At 40.8% G+C, this 24914-nt stretch overlaps 1 protein-coding gene across 1 annotated transcript; it reads right to left on the minus strand.

Annotated features, from left to right (window-relative positions):
* Window positions 1-723: 723 nt before the first annotated feature.
* id2a (inhibitor of DNA binding 2a) lies at window positions 724-3299 on the minus strand. The gene is made up of 3 exons (XM_007252209.4): window positions 2800-3299; window positions 2015-2075; window positions 724-1479 (listed from the first exon to the last, which is right to left on the minus strand). Exons 1-2 carry the CDS (start codon window positions 3145-3147, stop codon window positions 2019-2021), a joined length of 405 nt encoding a protein of 134 aa, XP_007252271.1. The 5' UTR covers window positions 3148-3299; the 3' UTR covers window positions 724-1479; window positions 2015-2018.
* Between the last annotated feature and the right edge of the window lie 21615 nt (window positions 3300-24914).

Raw genomic sequence — 24914 nt, forward strand, 5'->3', positions numbered from 1 at the left:
CATGCGAAGTTAACAGGAGTTAAGTCTTAAAAAAAGTCACCTTTTACTCAGGGGACTCTACATAAATCTAGGATACAATGACACACGTAGCTGCTACGTTTGGTAAGCTGGCAAGAGCTGGCCTGTAGATAGATAGGCCACTGGGGCAAGAGCTTATCTAGCATACCTGTTCTCGGATTAGCTTTTAGAACGGTCATTGGTACAGCGGCATCTGGACACCGAGTTTAACGCAAATGCTTAACGCAACAGAATTTAGTAAGCTAGCTGAACATTTTCCTGGTTTTCTCTCTGGAAAGTGAGCTAAAACCCTGTTTAGCCAGGTTACTGATACCTAGCCAGGTCACTGGTGAAGGACACCTGTCAAACCTCCTCGAAAAAAAAGAATAAATGTATGAGGCCATCACTGATTGACAAAGATAACTAGCGTCGTTAGTTTTGTGCTGCAACTACAAAGCTGAAGAAGTTGAGCAACATAGATTTTTCCATTACTTTTGACAACAACATTAGCATTAAGTTCTCCAGCGTAAATCTTAATTCTCCGGCTTTGAACTTTGGACTCTTAAGACATTTTTGCCAATCGCCTACATTTGAGGGTAAAACTCTGCTTCCAATTTTCCAATCAGCTTCTCCTTCAGCTGCCTGACGCCTTAAACTAAACACTTATCAACTTTAAATATACAGTACAACAGGCCTCTTTCCTACAGACTACAGCAGACAAGTCCGTTCAAATAAAGCATTTGATTTATTTTTTTTATATAAAAAAGGTACGATTTACAATTACTTTTATAAAAAGTTTCAGCATAATTAAGTACAGCATAACACTTTGCAGCTTGGTAGTCCCAAATCTGCAACTATACAAGATAACGACTCTCAAAGAGTTCACAAAAAGGGGTTCACGCGCTTATGTCACACTCAACGTCCAGTCCTTCATGTGCCAAAAAAGAAAATCAACAGAATGACGAACGCTGCTTGACGAAAAATAAAAACAGACTAAACTTTGTACAGCAACTAAAGCACGTCGTCTTCTTCACACGGCATCTTCACGAAAAAAGCGAAGACTTCTCGCTTCCGAGGAAAAATAAGGGGTCTTCTTTTGACTCGACCTTTTTCTCCTCCTTTCTCCATTCTGTGTTTTTTTTTCCCCTCCCGTTTACGGATTTACGGGAAAATAGTGCTGCTTCTTCTTCTTCCTCATGAAGAAAAGACTTGAACGAGTCTTTTAAGATAAATAATCAAATCAATGTCCGGACTTTATAACACATCACATAGATTGTCCTTTAGAAGCAAAGTCTTGATTCAGATGATGGAATGGGGACAGAGAGAGAAGAGGGAGTGGTGGGGCAGAACTCCAGGCTGGGAACAGAAATCGAACGTCTGGGTGGTGGAGGTGGTGGTGTGGGTTGTGGAGGTGGAGGTGGGTTGTGGAGGGGGTGGGGGGTCAGTTCCCAGGTCCTGTGTGTTCACGTCTTAACCAAACACCTGCAAAAGATTGAGAAAGAGAGAGGCACATTGAGAAAATGCAAACAGGGCTCAAGGAGAGAGAGAGATAGAGAGAGAGCAAGAGAGTGAGCAAGAGCAAGGGAGAAAGAGAGAGAGAGAGAGAGACCCGGACAGACTGGCGCCACAGAGGAAGCCGCAGTTTCTGACATTTAACCAAACACTGCAATAGTGAAAGAAACCCTGCTCTCCAGATGGAGCTGCACAACTTCTGCCTCCACGCTGAGCTGCATTTAGAGCCTAATTAAACCTTACGCACTACTTTCACAACTGCTCGACTATTTCCAATACTCCCAGTACACTGTAAACTACCACAGTGCAGATGTTTGTGTATGTGTTCTGTCCTCTGCTGAAACAATACGCTCATTATTCTTCATGTTTCTCAACGCTTCTATCACAATTATCTAGCAAGGATAGCTTGTAGGTTCACACTTCAGTGAACTACCACATATTAGCTGGATGTGGGTCTCTTAAAGGATAATAATTAAAAATGCTAAGAATAAAGAGTCATATTTACCTGATTAACGGTAGAGTGTCCTGCTGTCCTCTGTAATCAAGTCTGACGGGAATTCTGGTGTCTAAAAAGGAAAAAAGCACAATATACAGTTAAAAACATTAATATTCAGTGTGTTTTACCTATTTAAAACAGATACCGCTTAGAGTTGGCATTGTTACTGTATTTTTTCATTGGATTGTATTAAATCTTGTTATCATACAGCACAGTTTAATGTTTCAATACTTTTATTAGCATATACAAGATACACTGGCGGATTTCACCGCTTAACCAGCCGAAAAATTTATTTACACACAGAGTAATTAATCCAGTTTATTTGATCCTAAATGTACTGGACCTTAAGTGTACTAGAATAGTGGGGTTTTTTTTATGCTGAATGCATTTTTTCCACAATCGTGTCATTTATACATATAGTAATATTTTTACTAATAGTAAAAAAATCTCTAAATATCGTGATATAAGCTAATATTTTACCGTACTGCCCACCACTATGTACAACATTAGCTAGCAATAATCAACCACATAGCTGGAGGCTAGGATTGTGGTGTGTGTTTTTCTCTCACACACTCCGTTTCTATTTCTCTCTTTCTTTTTTATCTCTCTATTTCTCTCTCTCACACACACACACATACACACACTCCAACACTACTACTACAGCAGTCTAAAGTGAACCGGGCTGGTCTCGGTTAGTCCAGCTCAGCTCAGTTTATCCTAGTCCGCTCCAGTCTAGTCCGTGTCCAACAGTTGTGCGCGCGGCTCGTGCGGGCAGGTAGGGCTCGCGGACTCACCTGTAGGGAGAGGATGCTGATGTCCGTGTTGAGGGTGGTCAGCGGGCTCCTGGCCGCGCCGTGTCCGGGCCGCAGGCTGCTGCTCATGGCGGAGTGCGAGGAGTCGAGCGCGATCTGCAGGTCCAGGATGTAGTCGATGACGTGCTGCAGGATCTCCATCTTGCTCACGTTCTTGTTCTGCGGGATGCTGGGCACGAGCTCCTTCAGCTTGGAGTAGCAGTCGTTCATGTTGTACAGCAGGCTGAGCGGGTCGTCCGCGGGAGTCTTGCTGCGCGAGATGCCGAGAGCGGGCTCCGGGGTCCCCGCGCCGCCTTTCCGCAGCGACCGGACCGGACTTATTGCTTTCATGCTGACGAGGAGAAGAAAAACGCGTCCGGCGGACTTTCAAAACGAGCGAATTAAAAGCGCGAGCGTTTCTTTTGTGCTGGGTTTAGTTTTCTCTCTGTTTGTTTTCGTCGCGACGGCTCCGTCTGAACGCACTGGATTAGCGGAGTGTCATCGCCGGGTTATATACCGCTCAGCGAGGGCGGGGCCGCGGCGGGAAGGGACACGCTCATTGGGGTGGTCGCCGCGCCCGCGCTGCAGCTCTGGCCAATAGACGGGCGATGCTTCCGCGTTTGTAGCCAATAACATCGCTGGAGGGGTGGAGCCGCGCGACTTCAGCTTAATTTATTTATTTTTTTCCAGGGGTAAAAAGTCACACCGGAGCCGGTCTGATAAACAGAGCCGGTTAGTTTAACAGAGTAACGCAGGACAGAGAGGGGGTTAGTTTCAGTACTAGGCTAAATAGGATAGAGACAAGTAGATATGAGATATTATCATTTATTTTCAGCATTTATTTTCAGAAATAATGTCATTTTAGTGTTGATCAAATATAGGCTAACAATATTATAAACTGAACATATAAGAGATATGAAGACTGTTTCATTGATTTTCAGTACTGTTTTATTTTCTCACGGAAGTGTTTACAATATATTCATATATAGAAGCTATAGCAAAGCTAGCAAATGTCTGGCCTAAAGTCATAATATAAAGCTACATTTTTTTTCGTAAAACGTGTCACAAAAAAAAAAAATGGGGGGAGGGTTACAGGAAAAGGCAAAAATGTTCTATCTTTTAAATTGTTGTCAAAATAAAACAATAGTAGAATGTAAAATAAGCAGGCTAAATTATTATATTTTTTTCTGGGGGTTTTTTACACAGTAGACAAAACATCTACTATGCCAGCTAGTGAAAACTACAAATATATATATATATATATATATATATATATATATATATATAGAGAGAGAGAGAGAGAGAGAGAGAGAAATAGAGATATATATTTTTTTTCATTGGATGCTTGGGCTTTGCAAAGAGTACTAACATATAATGAACATAGGTTTCCCTTCAGTAAACATAGCAAGGGAACAGAGAGATGCATGCAGCCTTACTTCAGAAGAACAGTGATGGTGTTTTCTGTGTGTGTGTGTGTGCGTGTGTGTGTGTGTGTGTGTGCTCGGGACTGGATGTGTTGTGAGAAAATAAAAGTCTGGAGGCAAGCGAAGAAGTAAAACACCCTGTGATAATAGTAATTAGGGAGTTATCCGAGAGACAGCTCGGCTTTGCAGCCCAACATCTGACCGCCGAGGCGTTTGCAGCAGAGTGCTGGAATGCAGAGCGGTGCTGCTGTGCTGGAATGTGCTGGTGTTTTGATGCAAACTGGACCTGCAGATAAGGGCACTGTGGATGCGCTTATAGTTTCTGATGAAGTTGCACGCTCTAGTATTTTTGTCTAAAGGTTTTCTAGTAATACTGAGGATCTCTGTGCGGATTTATGTATGGCGATTTTTTGTATTTTAGCCGTTCAGTCTGATTGCACGGAGTAACTCGTGCATTTGCTCCTATTCAGTTTCTCATTGCACTCTTTAGCGCCTGCCTCGTGCACAGTTTCTTCTCCAGTCTTGTCCACATCTGGTGCATTTGGCCTCTCCCTCTCTCTCCTCCCAGCTGTGTAGCTACATTTCTCAGGACGCTCCTGACTCAGATCTCTGACAGGTGATGAATTGGCACCGGAGCGGCGGCGCTCGCGCTCTCGCAGACTCTCCGGCGCCGGGGCCGTGACGTCACCCATTCACGGCCGGTCCTCGCGGCGCCGCTCGGGCGGCTGCCATGGCGACCGGGCCGCGGGCGCGCGCCTCGCTCGGCGCTGGGAAGAGAGCGTGTGCTGTAGCCCGGCTCCTCGCGCACCTGCACCGAGCCCGCGCGCTGCTCGAGTTACGGAGGGGCTTTCAGAGGGGCGACACCCGGGCACGGTCAGGAGGAACCAGGTGATTTAACACAGACAGGAGACCCCTTGTGTCACACTATACCACACACACACACACACACACACACACACTCAGGTATAGCCTATAAAGTTCATATTTTAGCAGAAAATGAGAAATGGCTGAAATAACAAAAAAGATGCGAGCTTTCACTAGGAAACCAACAACAGTGTCTCTAGACGTTCATGCCACATTATCCATTATCTTACAACAGAACACATCATATATATTTTCGAACATATTTTAGTGCATTTATTTCAAGGTTCGGGCAATATTTTGGGTTACAATACAATAATAGGTTATCACAACTATTATTATTAAAAGAAGAAAACAGATAAACCAAATAAAAAACTTGAAAAAAAAAACTTTGTGAAGCTATCAGCATAAAATATGAAATATTCGAATATATGAAGAGCTCATCATTAAAAACAGATAATTGCTATCCTTTAAACATACTGCACCAGTCAAAACAGATCTGCACACTCTTTGTATATATTTGTATTTTTTCAGTGTCTTCACCTCAGCATCCTGAAGGAGTTTCTGGAGGTGCTTTTTCTTCAGGTTGTGAAGCTCCAGCTCATCCCAAAACACCATCTTCGTTGATCAGGTTTAGATCAAGGGATTGGTCAGATGAGGGACAATCACTTTTACTGTTTACCACTTAATTCCATATGTGTCCCCTAATTATTGAATTTTAATTACTCATAAAAAAATGAGAAGAAACACTGAATGAGAATGAAGATGAAGATGTGTCCAGAGTTTTGACTGGTAATAAAATGTACATGATGTGTTCTGTTGTCAAAAAAATGGATATTGGTGCTTGAACATCTAAAATCTTGAGGCAATGTTTGTTTTCTAAAGAGGTTTTGACAACGTTGCAGCAACTAACTGTATCTGTATCTGTTTTTTTTTGCAGATATACTATATACAGAATGATAATGAAACACTTTGTAAACAGGAGGAGTAAATGGAGCTTTAGCTAAATGCTTCAATCTGACTGAGAACTGAAAAAAAAACACAACACTAAAGTTGTTTCAGCGTCTGAAAGTCTGTCCCTCTCCAGGTGAGTCTCCCTCCTGAGTGTAGGAGCTGGACCTGGATACTTAGTTCAGTGTGTAAAAGCATTAGGTTGCGCTTTTGAGTGCTTTTTTTGTATATCTTCTGTGAACTTAAGTAGATTTATGTGTTTGTTTTTAAACACATTTTTTAATACACTTGAAGTACATTTCAAAAAATGTACTTCTTTGCGTATTGATGCACATATTGTGCTACACTAAAGTGAACTTCAAGCAGTATTTAATGCCACTATATATTTATTAACATTTATATTCATGTTGATATTCATCAACACAATGTTTAATTTAAAGCATATTCCTTAAAAAATACATTTATGGAAATACAGAGAAAGTATATTAAATGTGTATTTTCATTAAGTATATTAAATTTAAAATGCACTTTTAGCATTCTTTACCTAATTTGAACATACTTTTAATGCTCTTAGTATAAAGTATAGTTTTAGGGGGGGACCCTCTATGAACTATGAACTATGAGTGGATTAATATTCACACTAGCGCAGTTAGCGCCGCCGCCCCTCACCCTGGAGCCGGTTAGCTCGGTTATTTGTTTGGGAAGAAACAACAAACCCCCGGCGACTCCGCGTCCAGTTTAACCGAACCGCCCGGGTGAGTTTAGACAGCTGGACTTTATCAGCAGAAACAACCGAGCCCGGCTTTATTCCCGCGCTTTTCCTCAGTCCAAAAATCACCACACGCTGCGTCCTCACCTTAAACTGAGCTGAGCTCGAGTCACTTCCACAGAATCTCTCTCTCTCTTTCTCTCTCCCACTCTCTCTCTCTCTCTCTCTCTCTCTCTCTCTCTCTCTCTCTCTCTCTCTCTCTCTCTCTCTCTCTCTCCCCGGTTCCCACGCGCCTGTCGCGTGCGCCTGTGACGCCTGTAGGAGCAGCGCGCGCTCCGCTCCTGTAGCAGCAGTGTGTATAGCCCGTGGGCGGAGCTTCCGCTTCAGGCCCTCAAAACATGGGGGGGCTGCTAAAGTTCAACTTTCACAAACACACACAGAGAGAGAATGCGAGTTTCAGCTGCTTTCACTCAGCTGCGGTTGATTTAATACTGAAGAAAAGGAAGCTAATTTTACTGTGCTACAGGACAGCAGCATGTCCAGTTAAAAATGTTCAAAACAAGAGCGCTAATTATCATCCCTAATGAGATAAAGACCACTCACACTACAGCAATTACTATTAGAGGTGTTTTCACACACATCCCATATGTACAGCTCTGGAAAGAAATAAGAGACCACTTAAAATAATGAGTTTCTTTGATTTTACCATATTTAAAACCTCTGGAATATAATCAATCATTTTTGCTCCAGGAGTGGCATAAAATTAATCAAAAAGCAGTGTGTACGACTGTTGGAGGAGAACATGCCCTGATGCATGAAAACTGTAATTAAAAAACAGGGTTCTGAACTCTTAAAACTTTATGAATATGAATATTCTTGTTTTCTTCGCATTATTTGAGGTCTAAGAGCTCTGCATCTGTTTGTTATTTCAGGCATTTTTTCATTTTCTGCAAAACAGTGCTCTAAATGACAATATTTTTATTTGGAATTTGGAAGAAATGTTGTCCGCAGTTTATAGAATAAAACAACAATGTTCATTTTACTCAAACATATACCTATAAACAGCAAAATCAGAGAAACTGATTCAGAAACGGAAGTAGTCTCTTAATTTTTTCCCCCAAAACAAAAAAACAGAACCAGGTTAGCTTAGTTATAACTATGGGCTTCTGCCATTGTGTTAGCACAGAATTCACAGCGAGAGCTGGGTATTTCCATTCATTTTCCTCCATGAGTCACCAACTGCTGCATTCTCTGTTTTCAGGGCAAAGCAACAACACATCCGGTAACTTTTTTCTTAAAAAACATTCTTGATAAATGCATTTTTGAGTATTGAACTGCAACTAGTGGATGATAATTTCAGGCAAGACTACATGAAGGTGCAAAAACACACAAACACGCATATTCATCAATAGCCCGATTCTGGGCTAAATTATAAGATAGTGTTTCTGTTTTTGTAACTGTGTATAGGTGTTGCTAAAGAAGAAAAAATGAATTTGTGTAGGCTGTTTTCCGAGAAAACAAAAGTCAGAACATGCTTTAAACTGCTTCTGTAAATTCTCAGCTTTTTTTTCCCTTTTACTTTCAAAGATGTATTAAAAATGTACACTGAGAGAACTGTGATGACTTAGGTTGGGATTTGTTTTGATATCCATGAGTTCATTTATGTCATTCTTACCTTTTGAAAAAAATTAAGAAAATCAGTTGCTAAAGAGGAACTAATGCCAAATCAAAAAGCTGCATACAGACTAAACATTTCAGAAAGGGAACATTGTTAGTATCTTAAAAAATGTAGGATGAGTCGGAAAACAGTAGTGTTCCTCGAGGGTTCCTTAGGAGCAACCCGAGGAACCATTTGAATTCCTAAATGTTTATTTGCCTGGTAATATGGTTCTTTACAAATAATAAAAAACATTTTGTTTGTGGTTGATTCTACTTCCACTTTTAGTAAATTTTTTCACCTAGGTGCAGTTTCTCTGTACTTTTCCCGCTCCTGCTGGTGAGGTGAGCAGAACTGGTAAAATGCCTACAGTTAAAGAAAGGGAAGCTTTATCAGTTTCTGAAGGCCTGCTAAGCAGCGCAAGGAGAAGTGCAGAGGAGCCGTGCTGGTTGGGGAAGTTGAATCCTGAAAGGCTCCTCTCAGCCCCAGCGCCGCGGTCTTAAGTGTCACACGGGAATCGAGAGTTCTGGAAGAGATCTGAAACCGCCTGACGCCGACTCATCCTGCAACCGGCTGGTTTTTGTGGTCGATTCTTGCCACTCGGACTTCGCTGGTGTGGCCTGGCTTTGACGAAAGAGGTCTGTAGGAAACAGCAGGCCTTCTCTCGCGCCACTTCCGCTCCGCAAGCTCTTCCTTAATACACGACTCTTTATATATAGACGAGAGGAGCGGCGTGGGACCGCTGAACCACAGCAGAAGTGGAAACTGCGAAACCAGCGAGAAGACAGATTCTGCTCTGTGTTGTCCAGTGGCTTATTTTCTTTGATTTACTTCAGTTTTTAGGAAATACGTTCTCCAGACAGTGCGGTCAAAGTGTTCAAACACTTTTTCTATTGAATTCAGTTCTCCTAAGGTCACCTATTGCTAATAGTGTTGTTCAAGTTCACTTATAACATTGACAATCCTAATGGAAAACTATCATCTAGTGTGATGTAGGCCAAAGGCCCCAGTTTGGAGTCATAATGATGTGGACTTATTTTTTTCTGAAGTGAGGACATGCCAATACCTTCAGTACCTTTGAGATGAATTAGCATGGTACACTGACATGCCAGTAGTCAGTTTTGTGTCCCATGACTTTTGCCAAGTGAAAGCTAAAGAACACTGCTCATAGGGCCTCCTGCATTGAATGTGGATGTGACTTTTTTTTTGTTTTTGAGCAGTGGTTCTCAAACATGTTCGACCATTTACCACTTAAAATCAAATTAAAAAAGTCAAAATATCATCATCCACAGGAACATATGCAAACAAACTAAGGCTGAATGATATGGACAAAAATGCTATGTGTAATAACACTGTTGGATATTCTGATGTCAGTGTGAAACCCAATAAATGAATTCTGTTAAAATGTATACTCCTAATTGCAATGCTAAAAAAATGACTTTTATTTTAAAGATAATTTATTTGGAGAAAATTTATGTTTTTCTCCAAACATGCCAATAATGCCATTGTCTCATAATGAGAAACCATGCAAATTCTTTACACCCAGGGATTTGGACGTCCCCCGGTACTCGGTACATGCATTTGCTTGTATCTCATGTTTTTGATGCATTAAAACATTTATTTAATGGGGTACCACTTTGGTATGCTTTACGTTTCACCAGTGGTACACGTACCACAGTTTGAGAACCATTGACTTAGAGTATGACATATGTCCAGAAACATGGCCCTCTGGTTCAAGGAATGTACAATTCATCTGGCATCCACTATCAAGCCTGGCTCTCAGTCCAATAGCTCACATCACCTAGACGCGAGCACACTGACCAGTATTAAACCTGACTCACATGATAACACCTCACAACGTATACAGGTGTGGCTATTCCAAAGCCGTCTGCTGAGGTAACACTTCACAATCAAATTACCTACTACTATCCTATACTATGGTGGACATGCTTTTAACAAAAACAAAAAGGGTTGCATGAACAGGATATAAAAACAGAATCACTTTATCTTTAAAGATCTGCTGTTGGCGGTGAGCTCTAAATTGAGTGTGTTTCTTATCAGCACCCACGTGAAAGCGCACAGTATGAATTCCACCTTAATAATATGAAAAAATGTCCAGAAAGCATCTGATTGAGACCTGCATGTCCTGTAGATAGTAGTTTATTAGAATTGCATGATTATTATGTTTGAAAAGAACAGGAATGACAAGCCAATAGTGTTTAACGGTTGGGGATTTTATATTAACTCAGTTGCAATTACAGTTCCACTGGTGGGAGTTGCAGTGGTCGGTCCTCAGATAGTTGTAGATACTAGTTGTCCACTTATTGGTTTAAAAATGTCAGCATACAATGACATGCCACATGTCATGGGAACTAGTTTAGAAAGATACTCAGACCTGCGGGACATGTATGTGGAGCCTCCTGCATTAGCTATGGTTCTGATTTATTTATCCAAATTTGGCTAGACACCTTCAGTTCTGATCATTACCACCTACTGCTCTGTCCACTGTGGGTGGTAATATTTTTGGTATGTACAGTATTCATACGGTAGACACTGGTAATCATGTGGATTGAGAAATATCCCATCCATCTTATCTGACACCCACTATCAGGCCTATCTTGAACTCAAACACCTTCCTCACTGACAAGATAACTCCTCACAACTTTTAAAGGCTTGTGCGTTCCCAGTTTGTCTTTTGAGGTGACACTTCAATTTAATTCACATACTGCTATCTTATCTTGTCTTGGCAGGATTAAGCAGTGATAGTATACATGCATGGGAAAAGACAGGAGATGATCATCCCATCCAACAGGGAACATTTAAAAAATGTTTTGCAATGTTTTAAAAAGGTTCCATAGTTTGAAACACCTGTAACAGTACAGTATTAATATTCCAGCGACATCCTGAAAACCTGTGACTTAATAACGGTTTGCATCGCAACATTATTAGAAATTTTGAAACATAATGCGTCCAGCTGGACGAATACTAACATTATGGAAACGTTAAAAATAGCTAACATTCCCAAAACTAAAAATTAAAACCTTGACACAAGTGTTGTTACAATGAGAGTACCAGAACATTTAAAACGTTAAATAAAAATGTTTTAATCACATCTGGAAAGCTTGACAGATTGAACCTTCTACGAATGTTGACTACAATGTTCAGAAAACATTGTAAACTAATGTGTGCTAACCAGCTAGTGAAGAACTTGAGCTCCAGCTAACAGAGAACTTTATAAAAAAAAACATTTTGAATGAAAAGGTTTTAGGAAGATTAGATTGTAACGTTACAGAAATAATGTTTCAGGAAACATGTTCTCAAAAACATTTGACATAATAATGGCTTGCATCATCATGTTATCAGAAAGTTTGAATCGTAACGCTCCCAGCTAGACAAATACTAACATTATGTTAAAAGAAAATGTTAAAAATGGCTAACATTCCCAAAACTAAAAATGAAAACATTGACACCAGTGTGCTTGCAGTGACAGTACCACATTTTTTTTTTCCATTTTTTAAGTTAAATAAAAACATTCTAACAGAGTGCTTGTGCAGATTCTAAGAACGTTAACCGTCTACTAACGAAAAATTGTTAGCTGGGATGTTCCTCAGCGTCGTTTGCTCTTCTCCAGTCCCCATATGGTGTCATATGGCGGCACTACTTTAATCCCTGTTATTCCGGTTTTATATGGCTGTGAATTGTGGCGAGGTTATGGAAGTGATGACACGCAGCTGAACGCTCTCATCTGGGTTTTCATGTTTCATTGAGTCGAGCAGTGGAAGGATCGCCTGGCCGGGCGCCAGCGTTTTAGAAGAGCAGGGAGAGGGATCGCATTCAGCAGGTAATCTGTTTATTCAAGTGTTCCGGCCCTGTAAATGCAATTAAAGGAATGTTCCCTCATGCTAGAATCAACAGTCTGTTAGTTTTAATTGGGGAGCATTCATGACAACGTTAAGAAATTAAGGAAAATGTCGTCGCCTCTGAGGATTTGATGTTTTGGCATTGGTCAGAGCATGTCGTTCTATAATTGCGGAACTAAAGCAATTCGGCTTGTTTATCAGATTGAGTAAGCAGTGGCCTGAAGTGGCGCCCCTCGTTCCCCATGTGGAGTGTGCCCTAATTTGGTTATGCCTAATTAGCGGAGGCCTTTTATTTACATATTGATAGGGTGACCTTAACTCGGAGCGTCCCCAAAGGGGACAGCTGAAATTCTGAATTTTTGCGGCGGTGGTGGCAGCGGCAGCCCTGTCACTAATAGCGCACGGGGTCAGGAACATATCATATAAGCTAATGTCATGCTGTATTGATTCTCGGCGTGGTGTCCCTCGTCGAGGTGCGCGCTCTTGGGAGCGGGGAATGTGCATGCTGATGGAAGTTGTGTTACTCATTATTTGTTCAAAGCTGCCCCCCCCCCTCCTCCGTCTCAATGCCACATAAATTATTCAAACTATGGTAATGAGCCTCTGAGGAATTTCGAGGGCCTCTTTGATAGTGGTTTAATCCAGCACCACGGAGAGAGGTGGGGGGCAGTCCCAGAGACAAAGGCTTGACTGACAGAGGAGGTCTGGGTGGGGTTGGCACCACGTGTTTTATTATTATATATTTTTTTGGTATTATTTCTTTTTGTCAGACCCCCCCTAGAGCTTTCGTTTCCCCTTAGGCACCACATCTCGTGGGCTTTGAGCAACCAGAACAGAGACGAGTAGAGTTAAGACATAAAAAAAAGAAGACAAGCCAGGGACAGGGTAAAGCCAATAAAAAAAGTCCAAAAATCTAAATCAAAAAGACAAAGTCCAAGAAAAAAACAGATAATCGCTAAACAGGTGCAGGAGATTACACTATAGAAATGCAAATGGAATGGTTGGCAATACTTAGCAAAGAGAGTAACACAATACAAATAGGTATTTATACACAGTGAGGTAATGGCTAACAGGCGAGTGTAGTCTAATAATCAGGCGGTGAAAAGGTGAAGGTGAAAACATGGCAGAAGGTTTATGGTATAGTGGACTATGGGAAATAACATAAGAAGGAGGTATTTGATATTATTTCTTTTGGTCAAACCCCCCTTAAACGCTTGTGTCCCTCAAGGTTCCACATCTTGTGGACTTTGAGCAACCAGAACAGACATGGGTAGAGTAAAGACATAAAACGAAAAGAATGCAAGTCAGGAACAGGAAAAAGCCAATGAAGAAGTCCAAAAACAAATCCATAAAGACAAAGTCGAAGGAAAAAAATGAGAATTGCTATACAGGCAACAATCAATAAGTAACAGACAGCAAAACACAAGAGATAACACTATGCAAAAGAAATGGTTGGCAGTACTTTGCAAAAAGAGAGACTAACAGGTAAGTGTAGTCTAATAATCAGGTGACTAGGAACATTGCAACTGTCGCTGATTACCTAAAGGTGAAAACATGACAGAAGGTTTAAGGTATAGTAAACCTTATTATTTCTTTTTGTCAAACCCCACCCTCCCCCTGAAGCTCTCGTTTCCCAGAAGCTCAAGGCCCCACATCTCGTGGGCACTGTATCTGGCAACGAGGGGACCAGCGTACACACAGGAAAAGGGATGTGAGAGAGACAGAAGGGGATGTAGGCTACAACATGCTCCATGCCACTCTTCCTGACCTGACGCTCTGAAACAGAGAGCCAACCAAAGGGTCACTCTCAGATCCCCTGTGGTTCCAGCATGGTGAAAGTGGTGAGGAGGTTTCAGCTTTTCCAGCTCCACCTAGAGCTTACTGCTAACCTGGGCTGCAAATCGTGTGGAGGTTTGAGCTGTCACGCTTAAAAAGGTTCATTGTTCAATGGCCAAAAAGTCTGGAGCTTCCCAGGAGGAGGTTTCAACCTGTGTCGAATGATGTGTTGAATATTTATGGGGCTCATATAAATCAAATATCTATATATAGCCATTTGTATCGTTTTCCCTCCTGTATATACTTTACGGTGGAATAATGGAGGATAGTTTATGTGTCTGTCCGAAAATGACACAAATTCAATCTAATAAATCCCTCCAGCAAGTGAACAGTCAGCCGCAGCCTGGGATGTTTGATTGTAGCAATGTTGGAGTCAAATCCAATTCTGATTCCAAGTGGTGGGAATTAATGGAGTTGATTCCAAGTATTAGACACAATTATACAAAAAGCAAGACATGAGAAAGGATATCTTTGAGTGATGCAATAAAAAAAGACTATTCTGGTTACTTTAAGAACAATTTTGTAGAGCTACTGTCATGGGTAGAGCTAAGACATCAACCAAACGACAAGCCAGGAACAGAGAAAACCCAATAAAGAAGTCAACAAACAAATCCCAAAAGTGTCAAAGGCAAAGATTAATAAATAACAGACAGCCTAAATACAAGAAATTACACTAAAATGCACCAGAAATGGTTGGCAATACTTTGCAAAGATAATGGCAAAAAACAACAGGTTTCTATACACAGTGAGATAATGACTAACAGGTGAGAGTAGTCTAATAATCAGGTGACTCAGAACATTGCAACTGCTGCTGATTACCTAAAGGTGAAAACATGATGGAATGACAGAAGTTTTAGGTTATAGTGGATTGTGGGCAATCAAATCAGAAAACGTGACCGTGAAGAAACTTTAAAGTTTTAAAAAAGTCCATGTCAAGGTTTCTCCCACTTACAGCTCTTTCCCAAAAAGGTTTCTACATCTGAGACCAAGACTAAATGTTGTAGCGTTGGAATTTGATTACAAATTGTTTTTTAAACATTGTATTATTAATATTAATACCAGAACATGAATTTTATGAATGAATTGTATGAATTTTAATGGAATAATGTGTTTTTGAACATTGGTGCATGGAATTGAGTCAAAACGCTCAAATTCCAAATGCATGAAATCAAAACACTCAAATCCAAATTACTCAATGAGGTTGAAACTTCGAGCATATTCCCCTTACATCACATAAAACTACACAAGAAGGTTGTTATTACTTTCTGCTTATTGGTTAAACCTGTCTGGGGCTGGAGCATGAAAGTAAATACAGGAAGAAGATCCTAAATCCTAAATTCTATACAAGATCATTGGTTCACTCCAGAGACTGTTTTGGAATCAACTGACACCTTTTTTGCTCTTAAGGGTCTTGGTGAGATTGTTTTAGTCTGCATCTAAGTGTGATTACTATATTCAGACCTACCTAAACAAATTGCGGTGTAAAAAAGTGTAAAAAGGGCAAAAAACGAATCAGAAAGTGATTGAACCAGACTAAAAGGTTCCCAAAGGATTGGTTCATTTTAGAACTGACTCCAAATCCTCACAGCAGCACATCCTCAAAGATGAGCTTGATTAAAATGCTGAGAAGACCACACCATTTCATCCATTGTTACCAACAATAGCACCTTTATGTTATTTATTAAGTAAATAATGTAATATCTTGCTGACTCTTTTGCTATAAATATACTGTATATAAAACTTTGTTCTCCATTTTTTTACATGTACATACTTTAAATGTTATGTTGAGCACTACACAACCTTGTGATCTGATCTATTAGGATGACATTTTGACGTTTTTACGTTCACCGCTTGCCGTTTGCTGCGTCTAGCAGCGAGCAGCTCTGTGTCTGACTGGACGGAGAGGGGCTTAGAAGGGGCTATAATAAACCAGGCCAAACATGAAAGTCTGTCATTAGCCTTTCACAGATGCCCATACTGCTCCCAGCCGGTTCGGAGGTTGCGGAAAACCCTGACCGGAGATCAGCGGAGCCAGACGCCGGGCGTCGGGAGAAAGGCCAGAGCCTGTCGTCTCTCGGAACCAGGCCTGCTCTCAGTACAGCTTCTTTCCATCGCCACTTCATTACCATGTCAATCCCGGGGATAGAGAGGGGGGAAAAACGAGAAGGAGAAAAAGCCCGGACCCAGCAGTGGGCCGGATCCATATGGAGCTGTCGAGTCCTGGAATGAATAGTGAATGGGGCGGCTGCTTCTGGAATCTGCCTCTCAGCCCTTTTTTTGCGAACAGGATGACCAAAGACAAGAGGGAGCTTTCGCAGATGGCCTGGGCTATAAATAGGTAGCGGGTCTATCTCCTTGGCTGTCAGTCTGTCTGTCCTGCTCGCTGCACTGCACTCTCTCTGCCTGGCCCTCTATCTGCGGAGGGGAATTAAAGTGCTCGGGGCCACGGATCACATGCTTCGATATGGCCGTGGGACAAGAAGCGTGACATGTCCCCTTGGTCAGGCATCCATTATTCAAATGCATTGGACTCGGTAGACTGATATGCACGCCTCGCTGAGTCGTCAGTCTCCTCAGGCTCTTTCGGGGGTCTTATATTTGTTGTTTGAAGAAGGGAAAGGGGTGGGAAGCAATCGTCATGGCGCACAATCCGAGCGGCCTACAGATGGATTTTAACGCGATAGATAAATCCATCGCTGCCATCCAGATTGAGGGTTTTTTGTCATTAAAGTAAGCCTTAGCACTGAAGCCCATCTGGCCATGTGTGTGTGTGTGTGTGTGTTTGTAAATATGTGGAACGCAAGACACACTCCTTTCGCCGCCGTGTGAGCACAGACATGCCTTTTAAAGTGATGCGCTCCCAAAGAACTGCACCTTGTTCTTGTTGCTCCACATTGGCTGGCACTGAAACACCTCTGGCACCAATGCTTTAAACACAGATAGAGCGATCTGTCTTGTCTCTCTCTTTCTCTCTCTCTCTCTCTCTCTCTCTCACACACACACACACTTACACACACACACCCACAGGCAGGCAGAAGTGCTCTGTCTGCACAATAGCACCTAAGATAATCATTAGGAGTGCTGCGTGTCTTTGGAAAGGCAGCTGTAAACACTGCTCTGCAGCAGAGCTGGATTGCTCGCGTCTGGACCACACAGGCAAATATAATCAGAGCGGCTGCCAGGCAGCCGGACGGCGCCCCTCGGCCAGATAAGATGGCACCTGGCTTGGCACGCACTGGTCACTCGCTGATCACACGGAAACGTGCACTCCCAGACGCAGAAAAAAAAACAAAACAAAAACCCACGTAAAAACCATTGATCAGTGTCTTTTGATGGGAAAGAAAGAGTATAGGGGATAGTAGGTCCTCTAACCCTAACCGACAACAATAAAGGCCTTAACAAAGAAACCAGGTGGTCACCACAGGTGGGCCACCCCACTCAATAGGCTCAATGCGATGACATCATAATGTGAAGCTGATTTTAGTTCAAACCATGAGGCTTAACGTGTGTATGTACCTCACACGGAGATGCATACATACACTCACACATACAGATGTGTGCACATTATTTACCACCAATGAATAATAGTGGTACTATATACAGTACTGTATACAGCTCTGGAAAAAAATAAGAGACCACTTAAATTAAATTATATGTTTCTTTGATTTTACCAAATTGAAAACCTCTGGAATATAATCAAGAGGAAGATGGATGATCACAAGCCATCAAACCAAGCTGAACTGCTTGAATTTTTGCACCAGGAGCGGCATAAAGTTTTCCAAAAGCAATGTGTAAGACTGGTTGAGGAGATCATGACAAGATGCATGAAAAGTGTAATCAAAAACTAGGGTTATTTCAACAAATATTGATTTGTGAACTCTTAAAACTTTATGAATATGAACTTTTCTTTTTCTTTGCATTATTTGAGGTCTGAAATCTCTGCATCTTTTTTTGTTTTTTTTTTCAGCCATTTCTCATTTTCTGCAAATAAATGCTCTTAATGAGAACATTTTAATTTTGAATGCTTTCTGTAGTTTATAGAACAAAACAACAATGTTCATTTTACTCAAACATATACCTATAAATAGAGCTGTATATTATGTACTTGCAAATTGACTGTGAAAATTGGATTAGAGTGCCTTTCAGGATGATTGGCACCCTTGGTATAGGTGAGAAAACATAGCTGTTAATATATCTGATGTCTGTCAGGTTGATTTCTACAAAAAAAAAAAAACACAATACAAATGTTTATATGCAACAATTTACTTATTGCCTTTTGAAAAGTGATGCATGTTGCAAATCCTATTATACCAAGTGTGCATGTAACTATGGAGATCAGTACTGACTATGCAAGACAAAAGCAGAATAGGAGCAGGTCATCTTCAGCTTTTGTCTTGGTGGAGGCAACCAACAAGTCCTTGTATAAAGGCACTGTGGTCAACGCTAAGATAACAGTGTTTTTTCATTGTGTGATTTTTGATCTTCAGTAATTACAGTTACTTTGACAGTCCTACATTATGTTAATGAGGTCCTGCAATCAGTGGCCCTTTCTTTCTGTGGGATTTGATACATAGTCACTAATCACTCCACGCCTACCCCCAAAAAGATTTGCAGGAATATTAATGTTGCATGCGATGAATTATTGCAGGACACCATTGGGAACCTCTACAACTTCATGCCGAGATGCCTGGCATGCTTTACACGCTACACATGCATTACACAAAACAAGTATGTCCATTTTTGTCAATTTTTTGTTTACTACATAATGTGAATCTATAGACTGTCCCTTACACTGCGAAAAAAAAAAAAATCTTGAAGAATGGACCAACAGAAATCTCTCTCCTGTAAAGTTGCTTTTTACAGTTTTGAATGTACATGTTTTTCATTGGACAGTGATGATATGGATAAAGTATCAGGACACCCACTCTATATATTACACATATATATAAGATTTTATCACATTCCATTCTAAACTCATAGACAATAGACATTCAAGTGGAGTTGGGTTCTGTTTGCAGTTCTTTCAGGAAGGTTTGAAGCTCTGCAGTTATTGAGTCAGCAGAGTGCCGGTAACTTCACTGCACCACCCCTGCTAAACCTGGCTGTTAACATGTATATATATATATATATATATATATATATATATATATATATATATATATATATATATATATATATATATATATTATTGTTTAAAATGACAAGTTTAGTATTATGTTTGAGAATGTTTGAGTTGGAGATTAATATTTAATATGGTGAAAATCAAGTACCGCATATTAAGGCACACTATCAATAAACACGAAACATTTCAGAAGTAAAAATATATATTCATTTCAGACAATTATTTAAAGGCAATTGAGCACTGGATGTAAATCTACACAGATTTCTTTCTTGAAAACTGTTTTTTGGGTGAGTAAAGCCCTTTCGTTTATATACAGTAGGCTTAGATTACAGATTTCCACTAAAGCTGGAGCATTAGCAGCTAATTGCTATTGGTTAGCGGCTAATGCTACCTGACAGAGCTACACTGAGAAACCCTGAGTGTTTTGGTAAGCCAGGGTGATATTAGCTCGCAGTTCGTCACACGTAGCTTGTTTTAACACATTAAACGTGCAGGCTACGTAATGGTAAAAGAGCTAGCGCTGTGGTTTGTGGTTAATGCTAATGCTGCTCCAGTAGTGCTATCTGGGGTTAGCTGCAGGCTACAGGTTGATAATATTCACCTCTTAAAGGCCAAAGAGCTAGTGCTTAGTGCGGTTAGCAGGTAATGCTAATGCTGCTTCAGCAGTGCTAGCAGGGGTTAGCAGCAAGCTACAGACTGATAATACCCACCCACATGGTTAGAAGCCAATGCCAAAACTGCTGAAGAACTGAACTGAAACTCCTATATAATGCTGTACTTCAGTGGAGTGGCTTCACTGCTCCTTAGAACCTCACTGTTAAAATTCATATATACAAAAATTGAAGGATTTTAAGTATGCCTTATATATATAGTGCGCAAAATATGGTATTAAAAATCAAGTACTGCACTTGAAAATGCCTGATACGCCAGGTCTTCAGTCCTGCTCCCGAAGCCCTAAGCAATAAAACCAACATGTTTGCTTGGATTATTATGTAACATAAACATTTATTAAAAATGACAGACATGTTGTTTTATTTCAGTTCTCACAAAACTTCTGTCCTTCTCAGAACACCCCAAAGGATTCCTTACTGCCCCTCGTGTCCCACTCAAATGTGTAACTGTTGGAGATAAGTGGCAAAGTACAAGGAAAAATATACTTCATTCATCTCATACTCTAACAAAACCGTAATTACAGCCAATTAAACGGAGTCCCGAGAAGGAAAACTACTTAAGTGCAGCGTATATGTAATTAGTCAATTTTCACTACGGGGTTTGATTGTCTTGAAGTGCTGAAATGAAGAGCGGCGACTCTGCGCACTGATGATTCCTTGCGAGAGCGAGCACATTAATATAGCGAGCTCTGTTTGTGTGCATGTGACAATTATCCTGCTTTACCTCATTGTGGCATTTCTAAATATAGAGCTCAGTCATGCCAGAATGCTGAGCCATTCTTAAGCCTTTTGCTAAAGCCTCTTTTCAACCATAAGAATGTTATTTGCACCAAATGATTATGCATTCTCTGGAAAAAAGCCACGAGAGCGCACAGGTTCCACACAGTGGAAAAAAGAGCTGGAGGCCATTGCGGACCTGCGTGGATTGTTAGGCGTGTGTGATAATGGTGAGCCGCAGCGTGTGATAATGGTGAGCCAGAGTGTGTGATAATGGTGAACCGGGCCCATGCTCAGCAGAAGGTGGAAGTGAGAGCTTTGATGGAGGCCTGCTTATCTTGACTGGGGCTTCCGAGCTGTTGAGGGTTTACTGCTCTGTATTTGTGTGTGTGTGTTTGTGAGTGTGTATGTGTGTGTGTGTTTGTGAGTGTGTGTGTATATGAGGGGAAACAGACCTTCGTCCAGGCCTGCCCAGCCTGAGCAACAGACTTCAGGGAGAGGGCAGATGGGCTGGGGATCAAACCCCATTCGCTCTGTCTGTGCTTCATGCTGGCTTACTAGCTGTAGTACAGTTTTAGTAGTGAAGTGTTAAGTTCTCAGCATCTTTTTTTAAAATATCTGCATTAAATAGAAAATGTATCAGTATCAATATACAGTATTTAATATGAATATTTTTTTGGATATATTTTTAGTGGTGGAGAGTGACAGTTAAAGCTACATTGTTGTATCTTACCATAATTGTCAAAAACTCACCCCTACAGTAATAAGAAATGAGATTCTAATGATGTGTTAGAACCAAGCCAATATCAGTGCACTGGAACATTGCTTTCAGAATAAACGTGTTTAAAATTAGACCTTTAAACCTTATGAAAAGACTAAAACTATATGTTATATTTACAGCTTGTTAACAGACACTGGGCCCTATTTTAGAGATCTATAAGTGAGCTGTCAATTGTGCAGCAAAAAAAAAAAATCTGTTTTTGGAAAATGCAGTGTAATGGGAATGAAGTGTAGTGTTACACACTAGTAGCTCTCCAGCCCAGAGGGTTGTTGAACCTGATTGCAGTACAGTTGATCTCAAAGCAGGTCAACCCAAGAAAAAATGAATAAATAAATGAATAAACACACTGATCCTCATGTGGAATTGAATCCGTGTCGTCAGGGTCGCTGTCCAATACACTATCACTGCCAGACTAGTGAATTGAGACACGGCTGGGAACAAATGCCCTTATAAGGAAAAAAGTAAAGAGCAGAAAATAAAGTCACGCCGAGCGCGACAAAGAGACCGAGGAGGGGTGGAAACACAAGCTTACCAGAGAAGCATTTTATTTTATTTTTTTCATTATCATTCATTAAAATTCAAACAGCCTCATGGGCCAGGTGTGCTGCCTATTGTGTCCCCTGATTTAGGGCATGTCAGTGTGTCTTTGCTATCGCAACCACAGGAAAAGTACACCTTTCTCATCTCGAAACGCACAAAAGGCATGTAAAAATTCTCCTAATTATCCATGGGTGTGCTTTGGGTGTAACATGAAATAAACCAATCAGCATCTCACTTGACATTCCCTTTAAGACCCAGGTGCACTCTGACTTTTGCGGATTGATATTTTCGTGGCGCAATGCTTCTACACTTCTCAGTAGAGGAAACTGACCTGCACGTTCATGCATTGCCAAGATAGCAATAAACGTCTAATTGTTGACTGTTGCAGGGTTCAATCAGTCAGTGGCACACCTGTGTATTTTTCTTATCGCTGCCAAGATAGCAATACGCCAGAAATTTACCTGAACGATTCTCATTTTCTAGACCACCTCACCCATCGGCATAGATAAATTCATAAGCTCCGTTGCTATTTAAACAATGCTTGTGCAAGGCGGATGTAAGATAGCAATGAGCATTGTGAAGAGCCTTTCACAGGTTGTAAGATATCTACCTATCTATCTATCTATCTATCTATCTATCTATCTATCTATCTATCTATCTATCTATCTATCTATCTATCTATCCATCCATCCATCCATCCATCCATCCACCCATCCATCCATCCATCCATCCATCTGTAGGCGTTCCCAAGCCATTTCCCTGAGGTCACACTTGAACACATGATCAATGTACATTCTTCTACTTGGGATGATAGCAACTCATAGTTGCTACTGTATAGTTTCACTTCATCTTTTCCAGTGCCTATATAAAAGCACCCTGTAGTTGTAGCTGTGATCAAATAATGAATTAAATAAATATATAATAGCTGCTCTGTGATGGTCTTGTGAGGTCCTGGCCATTGTAGATCAGTGTGAAAGGAGGATAACGTATGTAAAGTATGCAGAGAAACAGATTCAGGACTACAGCCTGTAATTATAGAACTACAAAGTGCTCCAATGATGGACAATGAGTGCCCAGAAACAAGGATTATGTTTCGGTATTAAAGTACTAATGCTTTGGCTAATCTTATGCGTTGTGTTCAACTGATGTTTGCTCGTTATGTTCACAGCAAGAAAAACATGCTTGAGAAATGCATGCCTTTGGGTTGGAAAAAAAGGTAAAAAAATATATTCAGTATATATCTTCTGTTATGAACAGTATTTTGGTTTTATCAGTTTTTTTTTTTTCGTTTTCTCTCTCTCTCTCTCTCTCTCTCTCTCCCTCCGCTCAGCAGAGAGCTGGTCAGCAGTGTCATTACTGTAAATCAAAAGCCTCTCTGGCATTATCTAGTTCCCCTTCTGGCTCCAAAGGTTAGAACAGATGTTGGGAGAGAGGACTAAATGGACCTCCCCCCGCCGAGAGGAGCTTTTCTTGCCGTGGCTAAATGGAGGCGCCTTGAAATGCTAATGCTCTCAGCCAGTGTGGCCAGGGCCCACGTAGAGCCGGTGGGAACGGGCCGCGATCCCTCCGAAAGCCCCCCTTTGTGGCCGAACCCGGCAAAATATGCTCCGCAAGCCCCACTGGAGACCCCGGCGAGAGGAGAGCAGAGGAGGTAAAAGAGACAAAAAGAAGAAAACATTAGCTCAAATCAGATCTGCCCCACACAGAGAAAGAGAAAGAGGGGGCGTGTAATGGAATCTCATCCTCGCCGCCTCATTTAAACTGTTCTTCACCCCTAACCCACCCCAATCCACTCGAAGCAACGGCCTCGGATTTGTTTATCATGGGAAAACCAACTTAAATTATAGAAAAAAAAGGAAAAGAAAAACACTAAACTCGATTCCATATGTCTCTACTTTGGGGTGTTCCACCGGCGAATTACAGATTTAAACACAATATACTGTAAATCGGTAACACTTGGATACGTGGATGGTCCATTATAGATGCCTCATAGATGCTCAACTAATGTAACATTTAACTGTATGACTATAAAATGCGTCTATTAAACTTAACCCTAAATTGAATGTAAATTATTCAAAATACAACCTAACCCTACACCTAATGCTAGCCCTAAGCCTAACCTCAATCATAAATAAACCTTAAAACCTAACCCTAAACCTAATCTTTAAATGTTCAGATTAAAATTCAGGTTACAGTAGTGTAGAGTGTAGAGATACATTCAATAGAGAATCATTTACTTTCTACATAGCATTCAGTTGCATTTAATAGACATATAGTTGAACATCTCTCATAGTTAGTTGTGTTCTATCTTAAATGGTCGAAAATACTAATTTTGGACGACTATACTCAATGTCTTACAAAACTAGCTTTAATACCTGCTTAATGAAACATTAAATAGAATTTTCTTCCTTAAAATAACAGCATGTTGATGCTCCATTGGCTGTAATATCAATAATGGCGTCCATATCCAGGCAGATCCATGCATGGTAGGCTACTGACTGTGCTATGTATCTCTAGTGAAGCAGCAGGACAACACTCATGTAACAATGTGTGCAATGTAACATTGTGTAACCTTTGTTCCTTATATTTGTTCTATTCGTTACATAATCTTGTAATATTACTCTACTCTACTCTACTCCGGCGTTAATGCTATATACAGTTGGAAGAAAATTATGTGAACCCTTTGGGGTTACTTGGATTTCTGCATAAATTGGTCATTAAATGTGTACTGATCTTCCTCTAAGTCACAACAATAGACAAACACCATCTGCTTAAACTAACACCACACAAACTGAACCAACACATCTAATATAATCACATTGATTGGACTCCAGGTTGGCTGACTCCTGGCTCCAATTAGCTCTTAGAATAGTCATTAGCCTAGGGGTTCACATACTTCTTCCACCCTGCACTGTGAATGTTAACATGTTGTGTTTAATGCAAACATATATATATATATATATATATTTGTGTGGTATTAGTTTAAGCA

The sequence above is a fragment of the Astyanax mexicanus genome, chromosome 14 (assembly GCF_023375975.1).
Source record: "Astyanax mexicanus isolate ESR-SI-001 chromosome 14, AstMex3_surface, whole genome shotgun sequence".
Lineage (NCBI taxonomy): Eukaryota > Metazoa > Chordata > Actinopteri > Characiformes > Acestrorhamphidae > Astyanax > Astyanax mexicanus.